Source organism: Hyla sarda, chromosome 10, assembly GCF_029499605.1.
Source record: "Hyla sarda isolate aHylSar1 chromosome 10, aHylSar1.hap1, whole genome shotgun sequence".
NCBI classification, from domain to species: Eukaryota; Metazoa; Chordata; class Amphibia; order Anura; family Hylidae; genus Hyla; species Hyla sarda.
This window is the reverse complement of record NC_079198.1, coordinates 5,567,389-5,583,136: the sequence shown is the minus strand read 5'-3', so window position 1 is coordinate 5,583,136 and position 15,748 is coordinate 5,567,389. Positions and strand designations below refer to the sequence as shown.

The 15,748-nt window shown below is 48.0% G+C and overlaps 2 protein-coding genes across 8 annotated transcripts in view; one reads left to right on the top strand and one right to left on the bottom strand.

Moving 5' to 3' along the window:
- PHC2 (polyhomeotic homolog 2) overlaps positions 1-5,605 on the top strand; it is a 72,580-nt gene extending 66,975 nt beyond the window's left edge. For 2 of the 4 annotated variants that reach the window (XM_056543671.1, XM_056543670.1), the window contains exons 15-16: positions 2,195-2,501; positions 3,457-5,603. In XM_056543671.1, the coding sequence (XP_056399646.1) occupies positions 2,195-2,501; positions 3,457-3,611 (462 nt within the window). In that variant the 3' untranslated portion in view covers positions 3,612-5,603. Of the gene's footprint in view, positions 1-2,194; positions 2,502-3,456 lie in introns of all 4 variants that reach the window. The other 2 variants (XM_056543672.1, XM_056543669.1) reach the window with 2 other exon arrangements.
- A 7,631-nt stretch (positions 5,606-13,236) lies between these two features.
- ZNF362 (zinc finger protein 362) overlaps positions 13,237-15,748 on the bottom strand; it is a 47,581-nt gene continuing 45,069 nt past the window's right edge. For all 4 annotated transcript variants that reach the window (XM_056542427.1, XM_056542428.1, XM_056542429.1 and 1 more), the window contains 3 exons: positions 15,274-15,352; positions 15,039-15,197; positions 13,237-14,067 (listed from right to left, as the gene is read on the bottom strand). In XM_056542427.1, the coding sequence (XP_056398402.1) occupies positions 13,951-14,067; positions 15,039-15,197; positions 15,274-15,352 (355 nt within the window). In that variant the 3' untranslated portion in view covers positions 13,237-13,950. The remainder of the gene's footprint in view (positions 14,068-15,038; positions 15,198-15,273; positions 15,353-15,748) is intronic.

Below are 15,748 nucleotides of genomic sequence, written 5' to 3'. Positions count from 1 at the left end.
TCTATAGAGATCTGGATCCATCTGACCAGGACATGTTTCTCTATAGATATCTGGATCCATCTGACCAGGCCATGTTTCTCTATAGAGATCTGCATCCATCTGACCAGGCCATGTTTCTCTATAGAGATCTGCATCCATCTGACCAGGCCATGTTTCTCTATAGAGATCTGGATCCATCTGACCAGGCCATGTTTCTCTATAGAGATCTGGATCCATCTGACCAGGCCATGTTTCTCTATAGAGATCTGGATCCATCTGACCAGGCCATGTTTCTCTATAGAGATCTGGAACCATCTAACCAGGACATGTTTCTCCACAGAGATCTGGATCCATCTAACCAGGACATGTTTCTCTATATAGATCTGGAACCATCTGACCAGATCATGTTTCTCTATATAGATCTGGAACCATCTGACCAGGCCATGTCCCTCTATAGAGATCTGGATCCATCTGACCAGGCCATGTTTCTCTATAGAGATCTGGGTCCATCTGACCAGGCCATGTCCCTCTATAGAGATCTGGATCCATCTGACCGGGCCATGTTTCTCTATAGAGATCTGGATCCATCTGACCAGGCCATGTTTCTCTATAGAGATCTGGATCCATCTGACCAGGCCATGTTTCCCTATAGAGATCTGGATCCATCTGACCAGGCCATGTTTCTCTATAGAGATCTGGATCCATCTGACCAGGACATGTTTCTCTATAGAGATCTGGATCCATCTGACCAGGACATGTTTCTCTATATAGATCTGGATCCATCTGATCAGGACATGTTTCTCTATAGAGATCTGGATCCATCTGACCAGGCCATGTTTCTCTATAGAGATCTGGATCCATCTGACCAGGACATGTTTCTCTATAGAGATCTGGATCCATCTGACCAGGCCACGTTTCTCTATAGAGATCTGGATCCATCTGACCAGGCCATGTTTCTCTATAGAGATCTGGATCCATCTGACCAGGCCACGTTTCTCTATAGAGATCTGGACCCATCTGACCAGGTCATGTTTCTCTATAGAGATCTGGATCCATCTGACCAGGCCACGTTTCTCTATAGAGATCTGGATCCATCTGACCAGGTCATGTTTCTCTATAGAGATCTGGATCCATCTGACCAGGCCACGTTTCTCTATAGAGATCTGGATCCATCTGACCAGGTCATGTTTCTCTATAGAGATCTGGATCCATCTGACCAGGCCATGTTTCCCCACAGAGATCTGGATCCATCTGACCAGGCCATGTTTCTCTATAGAGATCTGGATCCATCTGACCAGGCCATGTTTCTCTATAGAGATCTGGATCCATCTGACCAGGCCACGTTTCTCTATAGAGATCTGGATCCATCTGACCAGGCCACGTTTCTCTATAGAGATCTGGATCCATCTGACCAGGTCATGTTTCTCTATAGAGATCTGGATCCATCTGACCAGGCCATGTTTCCCCACAGAGATCTGGATCCATCTGACCAGGCCATGTTTCTCTATAGAGATCTGGATCCATCTGACCAGGCCATGTTTCTCTATAGAGATCTGGATCCATCTGACCAGGCCATGTTTCTCTATAGAGATCTGGATCCATCTGACCAGGACATGTTTCTCTATATAGATCTGGATCCATCTGACCGGGACATGTTTCTCTATATAGATCTGGATCCATCTGACCAGGACATGTTTCTCTATAGAGATCTGGATCCATCTGACCAGGACATGTTTCTCTATAGAGATCTGGATCCATCTGACCAGGCCATGTTTCTCTATAGAGATCTGGATCCATGTCACTGATCACTGGATCTTTCAGTCTAATGTCCATCTAGGGTAGGCTCACAGTTTCACACTGCTGATGAGCCAATGTCAGTCACTTGAGCGAACTCCCTGCTGCGGCCTGGTAGCCCACAGGACTACCCAGCCGCAGCAGGGAGCTCGCGTAAGTGACTGGCACCAGCGCATACGCAGAGTGAAATACACTATGGTTACGCTATATATAACTCTTCCTTTACACCAAAAATGATCCATAGAAAACAGAAAAGCTTTGGCTGTAAAAGCGCAGGGCACAGGTGACCATTTGGTGTCTCTTATGTTTTTCTATCATTTGTACGATATGTGGAGAAGCTACAATGATAGACGAGTAGACGGCCATAGTTGTGTCTGGAGAAGCTCGGCAGACATCTTTATATTGGAGTTTCTCCCCACAGATGCCGGAACCCATCACACCCATTAGTGTGACGCCCCTGACTACGACTACAACCACCACCACCTCCAACCTCAAACACAGCAACAGCCAGGACTCCAGCCGCTGCTCTGACAACTCCAGCTACGAGGAGCCATTATCGCCCATGTCTGCCAGCTCGTCCCTCTCCCGCCAGCGCCATAATGACCGGGGACTGGAGCTGACGGATATACAGGGGGGAGACCTGTTAACGGCGAACCACAACTTCTTACCGAGCGACCCCACTAAGTGGAACGTGGAAGACGTCTACAAGTTCATCCGCTCCTTGCCAGGTGCGTAATCTCCTTCAAGTGCTGATCTATACCAGACTTCACCATGTTAGGGGGGGGGGGGGGTAACCAAAGGCCATTCTAGATTTGTAGACTCTTAATTACTTCTATATAAAGATCTTAACCCTTTCAGTACTTATCAGCTGCTGTATACTCCACATGAGGTCCGGAGGAAGTTGTGTAGTTCTTTCTAGTCTGACCACAGTGCTCTCTGCTGACACCTCTGTCCGTGTCAGGAACTGTCCAGAGCAGGAGCAAAGCCCCAAAGGAAACCTCTCCTGCTCTGGACAGTTCCTGACACGGACCGAGGTGTCAGCAGAGAGCACTGGGGTCAGACTGGAAAGAACTACACAACCTCATGTGGAGTATACAGCAGCTGATAAGTACTGGAAGGATTAAGATTTTTATGTAGAAGTAATTCACAAATCTGTTTAACTTTCTGGCCCCAGTTGATTTGAAATTCTTTTTTGATTATGACTTTTTTTTTTTTTTTTATTAATCTCCAGAGTACCCCTATAAGCTGGCCAATCACATGACCCAACCCAAGGGTCCTAATCTCGCTGAGAATGGGATTATAAACTGGTGAAGTGCACGGCAGAGCTCCTTGCCCAACCACTCCTTTTGACTCCACTCCACAGACCTGTTTCCCAACCAGAGTGCCTGCAGCTGTTGCAAAACTTCCACTCCCAGCATGCCCGGACAGCAAAGGCTGTCCAGGCATGCTGGGAGTTGTAGTTTTGCAACAGCTGGAGGCACTCTGGTTGGGAAACACTGATTTTATATATATATAGGGGAGCCTATATATAAAGGGACAGTGACCCAAAATGTCATCCAATAGTGTTTCACAACCAGTGTACCTCCAGCTGTTGCAAAACTCAACTCCCAAAAACCTCTTTAAGTTCAGCAACATCCCAGTAAATCCTGTTCCCCGTGTCTCTCACCCTTCTTCTCCGCCCAGGTTGTCAGGAGATTTCCGAAGAGTTCCGCTCGCAGGAGATCGACGGCCAAGCCCTGCTGCTCCTCAAAGAAGATCATCTCATGAGCACCATGAACATTAAACTGGGGCCGGCGCTGAAGCTCTACGCCCGGATCAGCATGCTGAAGGATTCCTAACCTGCTCAACCCCCTAGTGCAACGTCTGGACTGAAGGCCTGGGGGGGGGGGGGGGGGGGGGCGGCCACGTGCTCCTCCGGAGGGCCGAGATTATCTGCAATGGGATAACCACGAATGGATGGAGTTGGAACTGCGTTATTTATAGGAGTTTTCCCTCATTTTATATATTTTTATGACCAAATTCTCTATTTTATAAGGTTCCTCCAGTTTTTTCAGCAAAAAAGAAGAAAAATGAATTTGTAGATTTGTATCCGACCAACATTTCATTTATTCGAAAACTTTTTGTTAATTTTTTCTGGATTTCGATTTACAAGGTTCTTGGCTCCTTTCATCCAGCGGTGAGGTCCCAGGTAGAGCCTTGCGCATTTTTTTGTTTAAATCCCGCTGTATTTCTGACCAATCCTTCCTGCTCCTGCAACGTATGTGTCCAATCCTGCCCGCTGTATTTCTGACCATTACTGCCCGCTCCCGCTGTATTTCTGACCATTACTGCCCGCTCCCGCTGCACTTCTGACCATTACTGCCCGCTCACGCTGTATTTCTGACCATTACTGCCCGCTGTATTTCTGACCATTACTGCCCGCTCCCGCTGTATTTCTGACCATTACTGCCCGCTCCCGCTGTATTTCTGACCATTACTGCCCGCTCCCGCTGCACTTCTGACCATTACTGCCCGCTCCCGCTGCACTTCTGACCATTACTGCCCGCTCACGCTGTATTTCTGACCATTACTGCCCGCTCCCGCTGTATTTCTGACCATTACTGCCCGCTGTACTTCTGACCATTACTGCCCGCTCCCGCTGTACTTCTGACCATTACTGCCCGCTCCCGCTGTATTTCTGACCATTACTGCCCGCTCCCGCTGTATTTCTGACCATTACTGCCTGATTAAGGTGTGTTCCACTCTTGCAACGTTTGTCCACATGGTCTAACCATTACCGACGTTCCCGCAAGGTGTGTTCAGCTCCTGTCACATGTGTCCAATTCTGCGCGCTCAAGCCACGAGTCCACTCCCGCTATATTTCTAGCCACTACCACAAAGTGCGTTTTCTGCTCCTGCAACATGTGTACAATCCGTGTTCTGTTCCCGCAAACATTTTGTCACAGCTTTTAGAAATAATACCCCTCCTGCCATTTCATCATCCCTTGTGCCATGTCATCAACCTCAGCAGGATTTGGCGGGACCCGCTATATGTTCGGTGACTGCCCGCTCCCTCCCCCAACAACCTTATTACCGCCCGCAAGTTTTTCTTTTTTTATAGGACCAGTGAGATCCCTTTTCCGATGCATTGCTCTAGTCTCTGGGATTAGAGGTAGAAGGACGCAGAGCAACGGCGGCGACTGGTCCCATCGTCTTCTCCTTCATTATAGCGGACATTGACTGAATAGCTGCAAGGAAGCATTTCTGGCCTCACGCTGGACACCACTGATGGTCACGACTCCTCTCTACAATGCCGAAAGTAGACGACCATGTATGAGACCTCTACACCTCCTGATACTGTAAGACCACGTCTAACAGCTGTATGGTGGGCCCTCAATAACAGGGGGACCCCAGTGCAGCCTCTCTGACCTCTCACGTGCACAGCATTCACACGTTCTCCACTGGGTGCTGGTACGATCCATAGCGGTCACATTGAGCGGTCTACCCTCATCTACGGCCCCGGACCCTTCTCCGTATTACATTTCCAGAGCTTGGGCTGTATTTTATATATTATTTTTTCATGCTATTAGACTAATCCTTTCAGTATTTCTCATAGCCAAAAAAACCATTACCAGGAAGACACTCACTTGGCACTGCCCACCAGCCATACCTTCTCTCCAGCCCGGGCAGTGTTCCTGTGCACTACAGATAAAACGTCTACTACTGTGATGGCCCCCGGGGGGATGGGATCTATGGTGCTAGGTTATAAAGTCTGTGTTATCTTTATTTTATAAATAAAGTTGCAGTTGTATTAATAATATGTCGTGTTGGCCACGTGTTCTGAAGTCTTTGTGAGGTTCAGATTAAAGCGTAACACTCGGTCAGCTGTTTCCATTGCACGTGATACGGTCTTCTCACCACCACAGACCACAACTGAGTCATAGAGAACGCTCGTCTGCTTACTGCAGTGTTTCCCAACCAGGGGGCCTCCAGATGTGGCAAAACTACAACTCCCAGCATGCTAGGAGTTGTAGTTTTGCAAAAGCTGTAGACACATGGTTCAGTCTTGTGGCCTTCATAAGCCAAGAATGAGTTTAACCCCATCTGTGGGCAAAAGCAAGCATTTGACTCCATTAAGAAGCCTTAGAATGTGACTGGGGATTTAATAAGCCAAGTGTGTATCTATCTGCATACAGCAGTTTCAGGGTAGCTGCCCCACGTCAGTACAGAACTAGATGTTGGCTGCAGAGTGGATTATCATTGTGGGACCAAAGGGGGAAAGGTTTCTCCTTGAGCAGAGCAGCACAAAGATATGAAGACTTACGGTACATGCTCAACTGGGAGTTCTAGGAAGAGAGATGCAAAGCAGCATTCTGACTGCCACCTTTCTGGAGGTAGCTTTACCTGCAAGTCAAAATTTGACTCCCATTAAGAAGCCTTGGAATGTGACTGGGGGTTTAATAAGCCAAAGCAGACACTCTGCAGAAGGAGCGTTCACCTACCTGTACACCGCTGTTCCAGGGTTGTTGCCCCTTATCAGTACCAAGCTGGGTGCTGGCTGCAGAGTGGCCTATTGTGGGACAAAATGGGTAATGTTTCTCCTTGAGGAGAGAACTATAATGATGGGTGTAGACTTATAGGCCAATATCTCAGTCTCAGTGAGCGATCACCAATCTGGATGGTGCCCCACGTCAGTACAGAGCTGGGTGCTGGCTGCAGAGTGGATTATCAGTGTGGGTGTAAAAGAGGGAATGTTTCTCCTTGAGGAGAGCACTGCAAAGATATGAACACTTATAGACCATTCATGATCTACTGGGAATTCTTATAAATGATAGGGAAAGCATTCCCTTCAATGCCACCTTTCTGGAGGTAGCTTTACCTGCAAGACAGAATTTGACTCCCAGTAAGAAGCCTTAGAATGTAACTGGGGATTTAATGAGCCACACACTCTGCAGAACAAGCGTTTACCTGTAGGCAGGTGTTAAAAGACCAATCAAGACACTATGCAGATGGTGAGTTTACTCATCTGTGCACAGGGTTGTTGCCCCTTATCAGTGAAGATAGGCCTATCATGGTAGGACCAAAGATATAAAGACATGGGGGGAGATTTATCAAAACCTGTGCAGAGGAAAACTTGTCCAGTTGCCCATAGCAACCAATCAGCTTGCTTCTTTCATTTTCATCAAGGCATGTGAAAAATGAAAGAAGCGATCTGATTGGTTGCTATGGGCAACTGGGCAACTTTTCCTCTGCACAGGTTTTGATAAATCTCCCCCATGGAGACTTAAATGCCATCCAGTCTCCACTGGGAGAGACTTATGAACAGCAGCTTTATGACACTTTAATAATTAAATCCCCAGTCATGATCTAAGGCTTCCTAAAGGAGTTGGCCGCTTTATGGGCAAATTCTTCAGTGCACTGTAATAGTTATAGGACATACTAACAATTGCTCCTGCTTTGCCCTAGTGCAGATCAATAAAAAAAAAAAAAAAAAAAAACATACACCCACCCTCTAGCTATGCCATCCTGCTTGGTACTGGGAACATCAATCATGTCCAGAATATAGCCAAGCATGGAGGAGCACATGACCATGCACCTCCCTCTGTATCCTCCACTACATCTGTATATGTCTATGGAGTGAGCAGGAGCAGCACTCACCATTACCCGCCTTTACTCTCTCGTCTGTGAGCTTAAAAAAAAAAAAAAACTCAGCTCAAGAATTTGCGAGGAGGCGGTGTAAGTGTTGGGCTCGTGTCCTCTAAATAGGAGCAGACAGACCCTTTTCCTTCTGAAGGAAACCTACTTTGCCTCTCCGTTCTTCTTGCTTTTAGATGTCAATTGCAAATTACCATATACTTCGCCCTTCACATACAAAAACCTACGTGTGAGTGAAGCTGAAGTGCTCTGTGCTGCTCTGTGCATTTCATTCTCTGCCAAACTACATGAAATCCTTCAGTATAGCACTGTGTGTCCAGTGACTGAGGTTCCCGCAAGGGTTTATCCATTCTGAAAGGAAAAACACACAAACGTTATTATTATTGCGTTATTCGCCACGCCCCACAATGAAATAACGCCAGCGGGAGCCGCAGGGTTTATACAAAGGTTGCATTTACAAGTTTATTTTCACAACAGATACAAATAGCAACTTTCCAACTTTTTTTTTTTTTTTTTTCCATTTTCCTTGTTATTTTTGTGTTTTTTTTTATACATAATGAAATGGGTTTCTCAGCTGTGAATTAGTTCAGTCGTCGGAAAAAAAAACGGAGGCAGTATCACCCCCATCATTGCCTTGAAGGAGATATAGCTAGGCCCTACATACATGTGGCTTGTATCTTATATAGAAAAAAAGAGTGTTAATCAGTATATTAGCATATGTACACGTTATTAACATGCCGAGGGTGGGGGAGGGTAGTCCTTGCATAACCCTTATACAACACATTAGAAGCAGGAGGAAGGGGGAGGGGGGCAGCCAAATTCAGCCTAAACAACAAAAAGGAAACAATTGATAATAAAACATACAACTGGTAAAATAACCGTATAGTTAAGGCTTAAAACGTGTATAAAAAAAATAAAAATAACAGTTACAGTTCGAGGAGCGGATACAGGAGATATTTTATCGTGTACAGCGTTATACACCGCTGCTCTGTACAGAGTGAGAAGGAGCAGCGCTCACCGGTACCCGCCTCTACTTTCTCGTCTGTGAGCAGGAAAAAAAAACAAAAAACCTCATCAGCTCAATAATTTGCGGGTATGAGCATCAAGCGTACGTCCTCTCAATGGGAGCGGAGCCAATATGTCCCCCTCTGCACGGAGCGCGATATCTTAAAGCTTTCCACAAAAGTGAAAGGACCAAAAAAAAATTAAAACACTGTAATCCCTCCCAGCAGAAGAAACAACAACAAAAGAAAAAAAAAAGGCTGGACAGAACATAGGTCTACGGTTACACTGCGACCCCCCACACCCCAAAACCTGATGATGGGGAGAAGAAGAGTACCGCAGGAGGAGAGGTAACTGGTTTTGACTTTTGGTAACACCACTCGTAACGAAAAACTTTTGTTTAAAAAATAAAAACATGGTCCGCAACAGGGCGGTAAAAAAAACAGGTCAGGGAAGTGGCGGCGCCCCTGTGAGGACAGGAATGATCATGGAAAGCATGAGGAGTAGTCTGATGGAGGACAAGAGCGATCCTCCCCCCGTGACGAGGGATCCTTAGAGGAGTTGTCCCATTGAGAAAAATAGGTGTAAACTGAGGCATTGTGGGAAATGAAACAATAGTTCTAATGTACAGGCATTACAGAGATACGACCCGCTGAGGCGGTCGCACGCGCTCAGTTCAACTGCAGTCTCCTGAAAGCATCGGCTGCTGGTCTCCACTGTGCATGTAGGAAAGGAGGATTGTGGGAAAGTGTGAGCTCAGAGTTTAGAGGAAATAATCAGAACCATATTGGGGGGAGGAGAACTCTACAGGGGTGTAAGTTACTTACTTTACATATATTTGTTACTTTGGTGGAAAACCCCTTTAACTATGCGGCACATACAAGACTTTAGGCCAGGAGCCTTGGGGGCCACCACTTGCCCTTAGGGCCCCACAGTCCCAGTCAGGCTTACGACTAAAAGCTGAACGCAAGAACCTGTCTAACCCAACAGAGAATCTCTAACCTGGTAAACTCCATTCCCCCCAAAGCCTGAATCGGATCAGACCCCGAAACGTTTTTAGGACAAGGTTTCCCAAGCAGTTTGCCTCCGGCTGTTGCTAAACTACAATTCCCAGCATGCCCGGACAGCCTTCGGCTGTCCGGGCATGCTGGGAGTTGTAGTTTAGCAACAGCCGGAGGCAAACTGCTTGGGAAATACTATGTAAAGAAAAGAAGAAACAAAAGACGAGCACCAGACGTCTTCTGTAGTTACCACCTCAGCTCCCTCATGACCCTGGGGTGAAGGAATACAGAAAATGATAAGGTTCAGCACCCAAAGAAGAACCCCACCCAACCCACGGCTCTATAAGCTGTTGCAAAACTTTGGCTGTCGGAGCAATGATGGGAGTGGTAGTTTTAGCTACGGCTGGAGGTAAAGCAGTTGTGAGGAGCGGCAAAGGGTAAAGGATGGTTCACACCACGCTCGGGCTGGATGTAGGCGGCATACCAGTGAAAAAGTGCAACGTCGTGGGCCGACTCACGTCAATGGTCCACACATGGCAGCAATGTGGGCATAAAAAGCCGCACCTTTTAACACCAGTCCCACCTTGTTGGTTTTTTTTTTTTTTTTTAGGTGGGTGGGGCTTTTTGTAAAAGGAGGTGTGGCCTAACTTAGCACCTAATTTTCTACTATATCTGCTAGCAAGCTCGAAGCTGGTGTAGATTTCAAGGCGCGGCGTGCGGGCCAGCAGCTGAATTGTTAAGAACCACGAGATTTTACTAAGCCGCAAATTCTACATCTCACCGCCCCATAGACTTCTATGGGGAGATTTATCAAAATGTGTGCGAGAAAAAGTGGAGAGATTTTCCCACAACGACCAATCACAGCTCAGCTAACGAGCTCTGGTAAAGTAAAAGCTGAGCGGTGATTATAAATCTGGGACCTAGTGATTATGTTCGGTCTATGTCTCGGTCCTATATTTTACTTAAATGGTACCGGTCATTAGTAATTAAAATTAATATGTTATAGATTACCCTATTTGAATTACTTTTCTAATATACTTCTTAATAAAGTTTTGTAACTTTATGTGTTTAATTAACCCCTAAAAGTTTGGCCACCAGGGGTCCTTCTTCTGGTCCTGCTTTCAGAAAAAAAGGTGGGACCTTAGCTCAGCACAGTGTATAGAGTGTACAGTAGAGTTCATAGAGAGAGAGGGGGGTTTGTGCGGCCTCAGCCAATCAGAGACCATCTCACAGCTCAGCAGAGTCTATAGAGCAGTGGTCTTCAAACTGTGGCCCTCCAGATGTTACAAAACTACAATTCCCAGCATGCCCGGACAGCCGTTGGCTGTCCGGGCATGCTGGGAGTTGTAGTTTTGCAACATCTGGAGGGCCACAGTTTGAAGACCGCTGCTATAGAGTGTACAGTAGAGTTCAGGGAGCTGAGGGTGTGTGCGCGCGGCCTCAGCCAATCACAGACCATCTCACAGCTTAGCAGAGCCTATAGTGTACAGAAGAGTTCAGGGAGCTGAGGGGGGGGGGGGGGTGCTGCCTCAGCCAATCAGAGACCATCTCACAGCTCAGCAGAGTCTATAGAGTGTACAGTAGAGTTCAGGGAGCTGAGGGTGTGTGTGTACGCGGCCTCAGCCAATCACAGACCATCTCACAGCTCAGCAGAGTCTATAGAGTGTACAGTAGAGTTCACGGAGCTGAGGGTGTGTGTGTGCGGCCTCAGCCAATCACAGACCATCTCACAGCTTAGCATAGTCTATAGAGTGTACAGTAGAGTTCAGGGAGCTGAGGGGGGGGGGGGGGTGCGGCCTCAGCCAATCACAGACCATCTCACAGCTCAGCAGAGTCTACAGAGTGTACAGTAGAGTTCAGAGAGCTGAGAGGGGTGTGTGCGGTCTCAGCCAGTCACAGCCCATCTCACACTGAACTGCTCTGGCCTGTGTGTAGCAGAGCTTGGAAGGAAGTTCTCCCCAGAAGGGCTTCAGATGACATCACGCCTGCTGGGGAACGCCCCTTCCCAGTCTCTGGAGCTGACTGAGACTGAGCAGAAGATACAGAACAATATCAAGGTTAAAAACTAAAAATTAATAAAAGTAAAGGCAGGGGGTGGTTTATCATGACAAAATGTATCAAGATCATTAGAGGTACTCTTTAAAAACGTATCCTGTGGCCTCCTGCACTTTCGAGGTGAAACAAAAAATAAAAGTATATTTTAGGCAAACAGAGCAAACACAGTCACTAGTAGGTTATGTTTGGTCTATTACGGCCAATGGGCTCGTTGCTGGTATGCCGTCAGTAATACCATTTTGCCACAACCCAGATTAACTTCATCCTCAATATTCATTAGACACTGGCCAGTTCACCCCTTCGAGCAGAAGAATTTCCCGCTGAGCGCTATGACTGTACCTGGCACAATAACGCCCCGGGCCCAGCGTCTCCATGTGATCTCAGACTGACCCTTACAGGACACGGGGCTCCTCCACGTCAAACCAGACACCCGATTGGCCCAAGTTACCACATCATCACCAGCACACCTCTACACTGCGGAACAGGGGAGATCAGTGGCGCCCACAGCCCAGCAGATCACCAACATACCGGGGGAAGACGACAATGTACAAACAAGTGCAACACCCTTGTAAGCCAACTACAGTAAACCAAGTGCTATAGTCTGTATGATCATCGCACCGCTAACCGGGACGCAGCAAAAACTGCAACGAGAGTCCTGAGTAAAGAGTCTGAGAGGTAAAAGCCTTCAACACCCCACCTAAACAGACATATTGCTAAGTCCAGGTCAGACCTTGAGGCCTCAGTTATCAGGGACCCCTCTAATCCTGGTGCAGACCCCTCCAGATCACAACCATACTTAACACGAGGGAGCACAGTGCTGTTAGGAGCCACAGAAACGTGTAATGCCGCGTCCACGTGTGAGCAGCCATGACATGACAACCATTCTGCAGCCGTACACACCACCGAGGACATGACTACTCCATACGGCAGAGCAATAATCGTCGCTGCTGCAACGGCGCTATGTGAGCGCGGACTAATGCTGAAGAAGCCAACAAAGGGCAGAGAGGAGGAGGTGATGCCATCAGCAGAGATAAGAGTGAAGAATGCCCAACCCCCCCAGAAAATGGTTATAAGAAAGCGCTAAGATTTAGCGCTAAAATTGGAGCAAGAAGCGGGAGTCATGACATCATGCCATGCCCCCTCAATACAAGTCTATGGCATGGCCTCCCATAGACTTGCATTGAGGGGGGTGTGGCGTTGGCATCACAAGGGGCGTGCCTATCACATCACAACCCCCGCCGCCTGCGCTCATCGTGTTGCACAGAGATTGCAGGGGTCCCGGCTGCGGGACCCCCGCGATCAGACATCTTATCCCTTATTCTTTGGATAGGGGATAAGATGTCTAGGGGCGGAGTACCCCTTTAAAAGTTCAGTTAATTCAAATAACAACATAGAACGCGTTTTGTGGGTTAAAGCGCTCTTCATCAAATTGCAATCCGATGAAGGGACTGAACCTTCGATACGTGTAGCCAGATTACAACCTGATGAAGAAGGATTTAACCCCCAATATGCGTCATTGCTGGTTTTATTTGAATACACCGAATCTAAAGCTCTGTGAGCAATTGGGCAGCCACTTTTACACTTCCAAGAAGCTGCACTCTGACGGGAACCCACTGTTGCGGCACGGACCGGTTTTCCACCAAGGCACGCAGCCTTCTTGTCCTTTACTCTTATTACATCAGGTGAACGTCCAACTATACTGGGGGTACCTGACCAGGCAGGTTCTGACCTTATATCCCGCAGGATTACACAAGGCGCTGTCCCCCCCCCCCCCCCCCCCCCCCTCCCACAAAGAGATCATCTGGGCTGCGCAGTCCGGTTCCTGGAGGGGTTCGGACATGTGTTTTCAGGGCACTGGGTATGAGCCGCACATCACAAATTCGCCGAACTGCACTCCCACCTTCTGCTGACTCTGCTAAAAAGTCTAATTTTCCCCCCCGATTAGCAGCACCAGATTCTTGGCCAATAAATAGGAATTTTTTTTTTTTTTTAAATTGTTTTCTTATATGTAAAAAAAATGGAGGATAAAAAAAGAAACAGATATAAAATGTGAGAGATTCAAAGTGCTCGGCTGGGGACTCCATACGTCACCAAAAGTGTTTTGGACAAATCGATGAACACTGACACTCGGATCGGAGGGGGTCACCGGACTGCAAAATCCAACCACCCCAGAACCCTTCGCAAGAGGCGTCCAATCTGTGACTCCAGGGCAACGTCCGGCTCATCTCTACTATGACACAGAAGGACTGTAATCCCTGAGGCGACCAAGTGAGAACGAAGCAACATTCCAGAGGTAAAGTCCGTCCAGAGTCCATGAAATGCAGCAGCTGACAACAGAAAATAATGGACACGGTACCCAAGTGTATGGCCGACCCCTCCTGCACCACCTCCGGTGGGAAAAGCCTGAGCTCCCTAAACTGGAGTTTCTGTCCTGGGCAAAGTGGCCATTGTGGTCTGGTCGCCCTCTCGTGGGCCCGAACGTTCTCTATATCAGGGAGATTCGGACTGGAATGCCCGGAGACTCGTTCCTCTGAGGAGAATGGTGGTTGACCAGGTGCTCGACAACTGTGTGCTTGGACATATGCTTCATCAGATAGGTCTCCTGTGGTCAGAGAAGAAGAAGGGCCATACAGTAACGTCAGAGCGGGACATACAGGGGGGGTTCAATGACATCAGGGGGGGTGGGGGGGGGGGAAGAAAGCTACGGGAGTCTTTTTTGGATACAAATATGGCTTCATGTGGAGGGACACCAAGAAAAAGGGGGTCCCAAAATACCATTCACACCAGAGGTCCGGCCGCATGTGCAGGGTCACTACATCAATGGTCTCAAATTGTGGCCTTCCAGATCTTGCAAAACTTCAACTCCCAGCATACAACACCAGAGCTAAGATGTTATCCAGTAGTACACACACAACTGATAATTCCCTCCTCTTACTTCTCTGGCCAATCACAACACATCACATCCTGGGCTGATTATTTAGGCCAGTGTTTTTACAACCAGCGTGTCTCCAGATCTTGCAAAACTTCAACTCCCAGCATACAACACCAGAGCTAAGATGTTAGCCAGTAGTACACACACTGATAATTCCTCCCTTACTTCTCTGGCCAATCACAACACATCACATCCTAGGCTGATTAATTATGCCAGTGTTTTACAACCAGCGTGTCTGCAGATGGTTGCAAAACTTCAACTCCCTGCATGCCCGGACAGCCGTTGGCTGTCCGGGCATGCTGGGAGTTGAAGTTTTTGCAACAGCTGGAGACGCCCTGTTTGGGAAAGACTGCTTTAGATTTTGAAGTTTGACTTTGTCCTAGGCCTGGCCGGAAGCCCAGTAAGGTCCTAGAGTGAAGCTATGGGGCCCCTGTACAAAGCAGTTAGCTGTCCGGGCATGCTGAGAAGTTGAAGTTCTGCATCATCTGGAAGGCCACCGTTTGAGACCACTGCTTTACATAGAAATGTATGGGGGGAAAAAAAGCAGCGAGCGGTCGGGCCCCCAGTGTTAATGTCGGGTGTACCGGAAGACACGTTCAGTGCTGACTCCATAATACACAGAATACAGAGGGGCTACTCACGGATGTGTACGCTCTCCCGCACATACTGCAGCAATACGCCTTGGCGTGCTTCACCGCATGAGCTGAGAGGTGGATCTGGAGGGAAGCGGAGTCCGAGTACGCCCGGTAGCAGTTTGGACACTTGTAGGGTTTGTCTTTGTTGTGCTGCCGCTGGTGAGACTGTGATGTAAAATGGGGTTCAGCACATCATATGGAAGACAGTCGAACCCCCCCATCATTACCCCCCATTACTAACCTGCAAGTTGGAGAGTTGTGTGAAGGCCTTTTCACAGGCGGGCTGCGGGCACTTGTAGGGTCGGTCCCCAGTGTGAATCCTACAACACAAGAAGAGAGACACATAACACCCCAGGGCCCCAATAGAGGATGATACATAACACCCAAGCTACAGGGGGGCCCAAATAGAGGATGATACATAACACCCCAGCACCACAGGGCCCCAATAGAGGATGATACATAACACCCCAGCACCACAGGGCCCCAATAGAGGATGATACATAACACCCCAGCACCACAGGGCCCCAATAGAGGATGATACATAACACCCCCAGCACCACAGGGCCCCAATAGAGGATGATACATAACACCCCAGCACCCACAGGGCCCCAATAGAGGATGATACATAACCCCCCCAGCACCATGAGGCCCCTCTGCAATCCTCCCATGGGATCCCCCCTCCCCCCCCCAGAGGTGCTTGTAAGTTTGTGAACCCT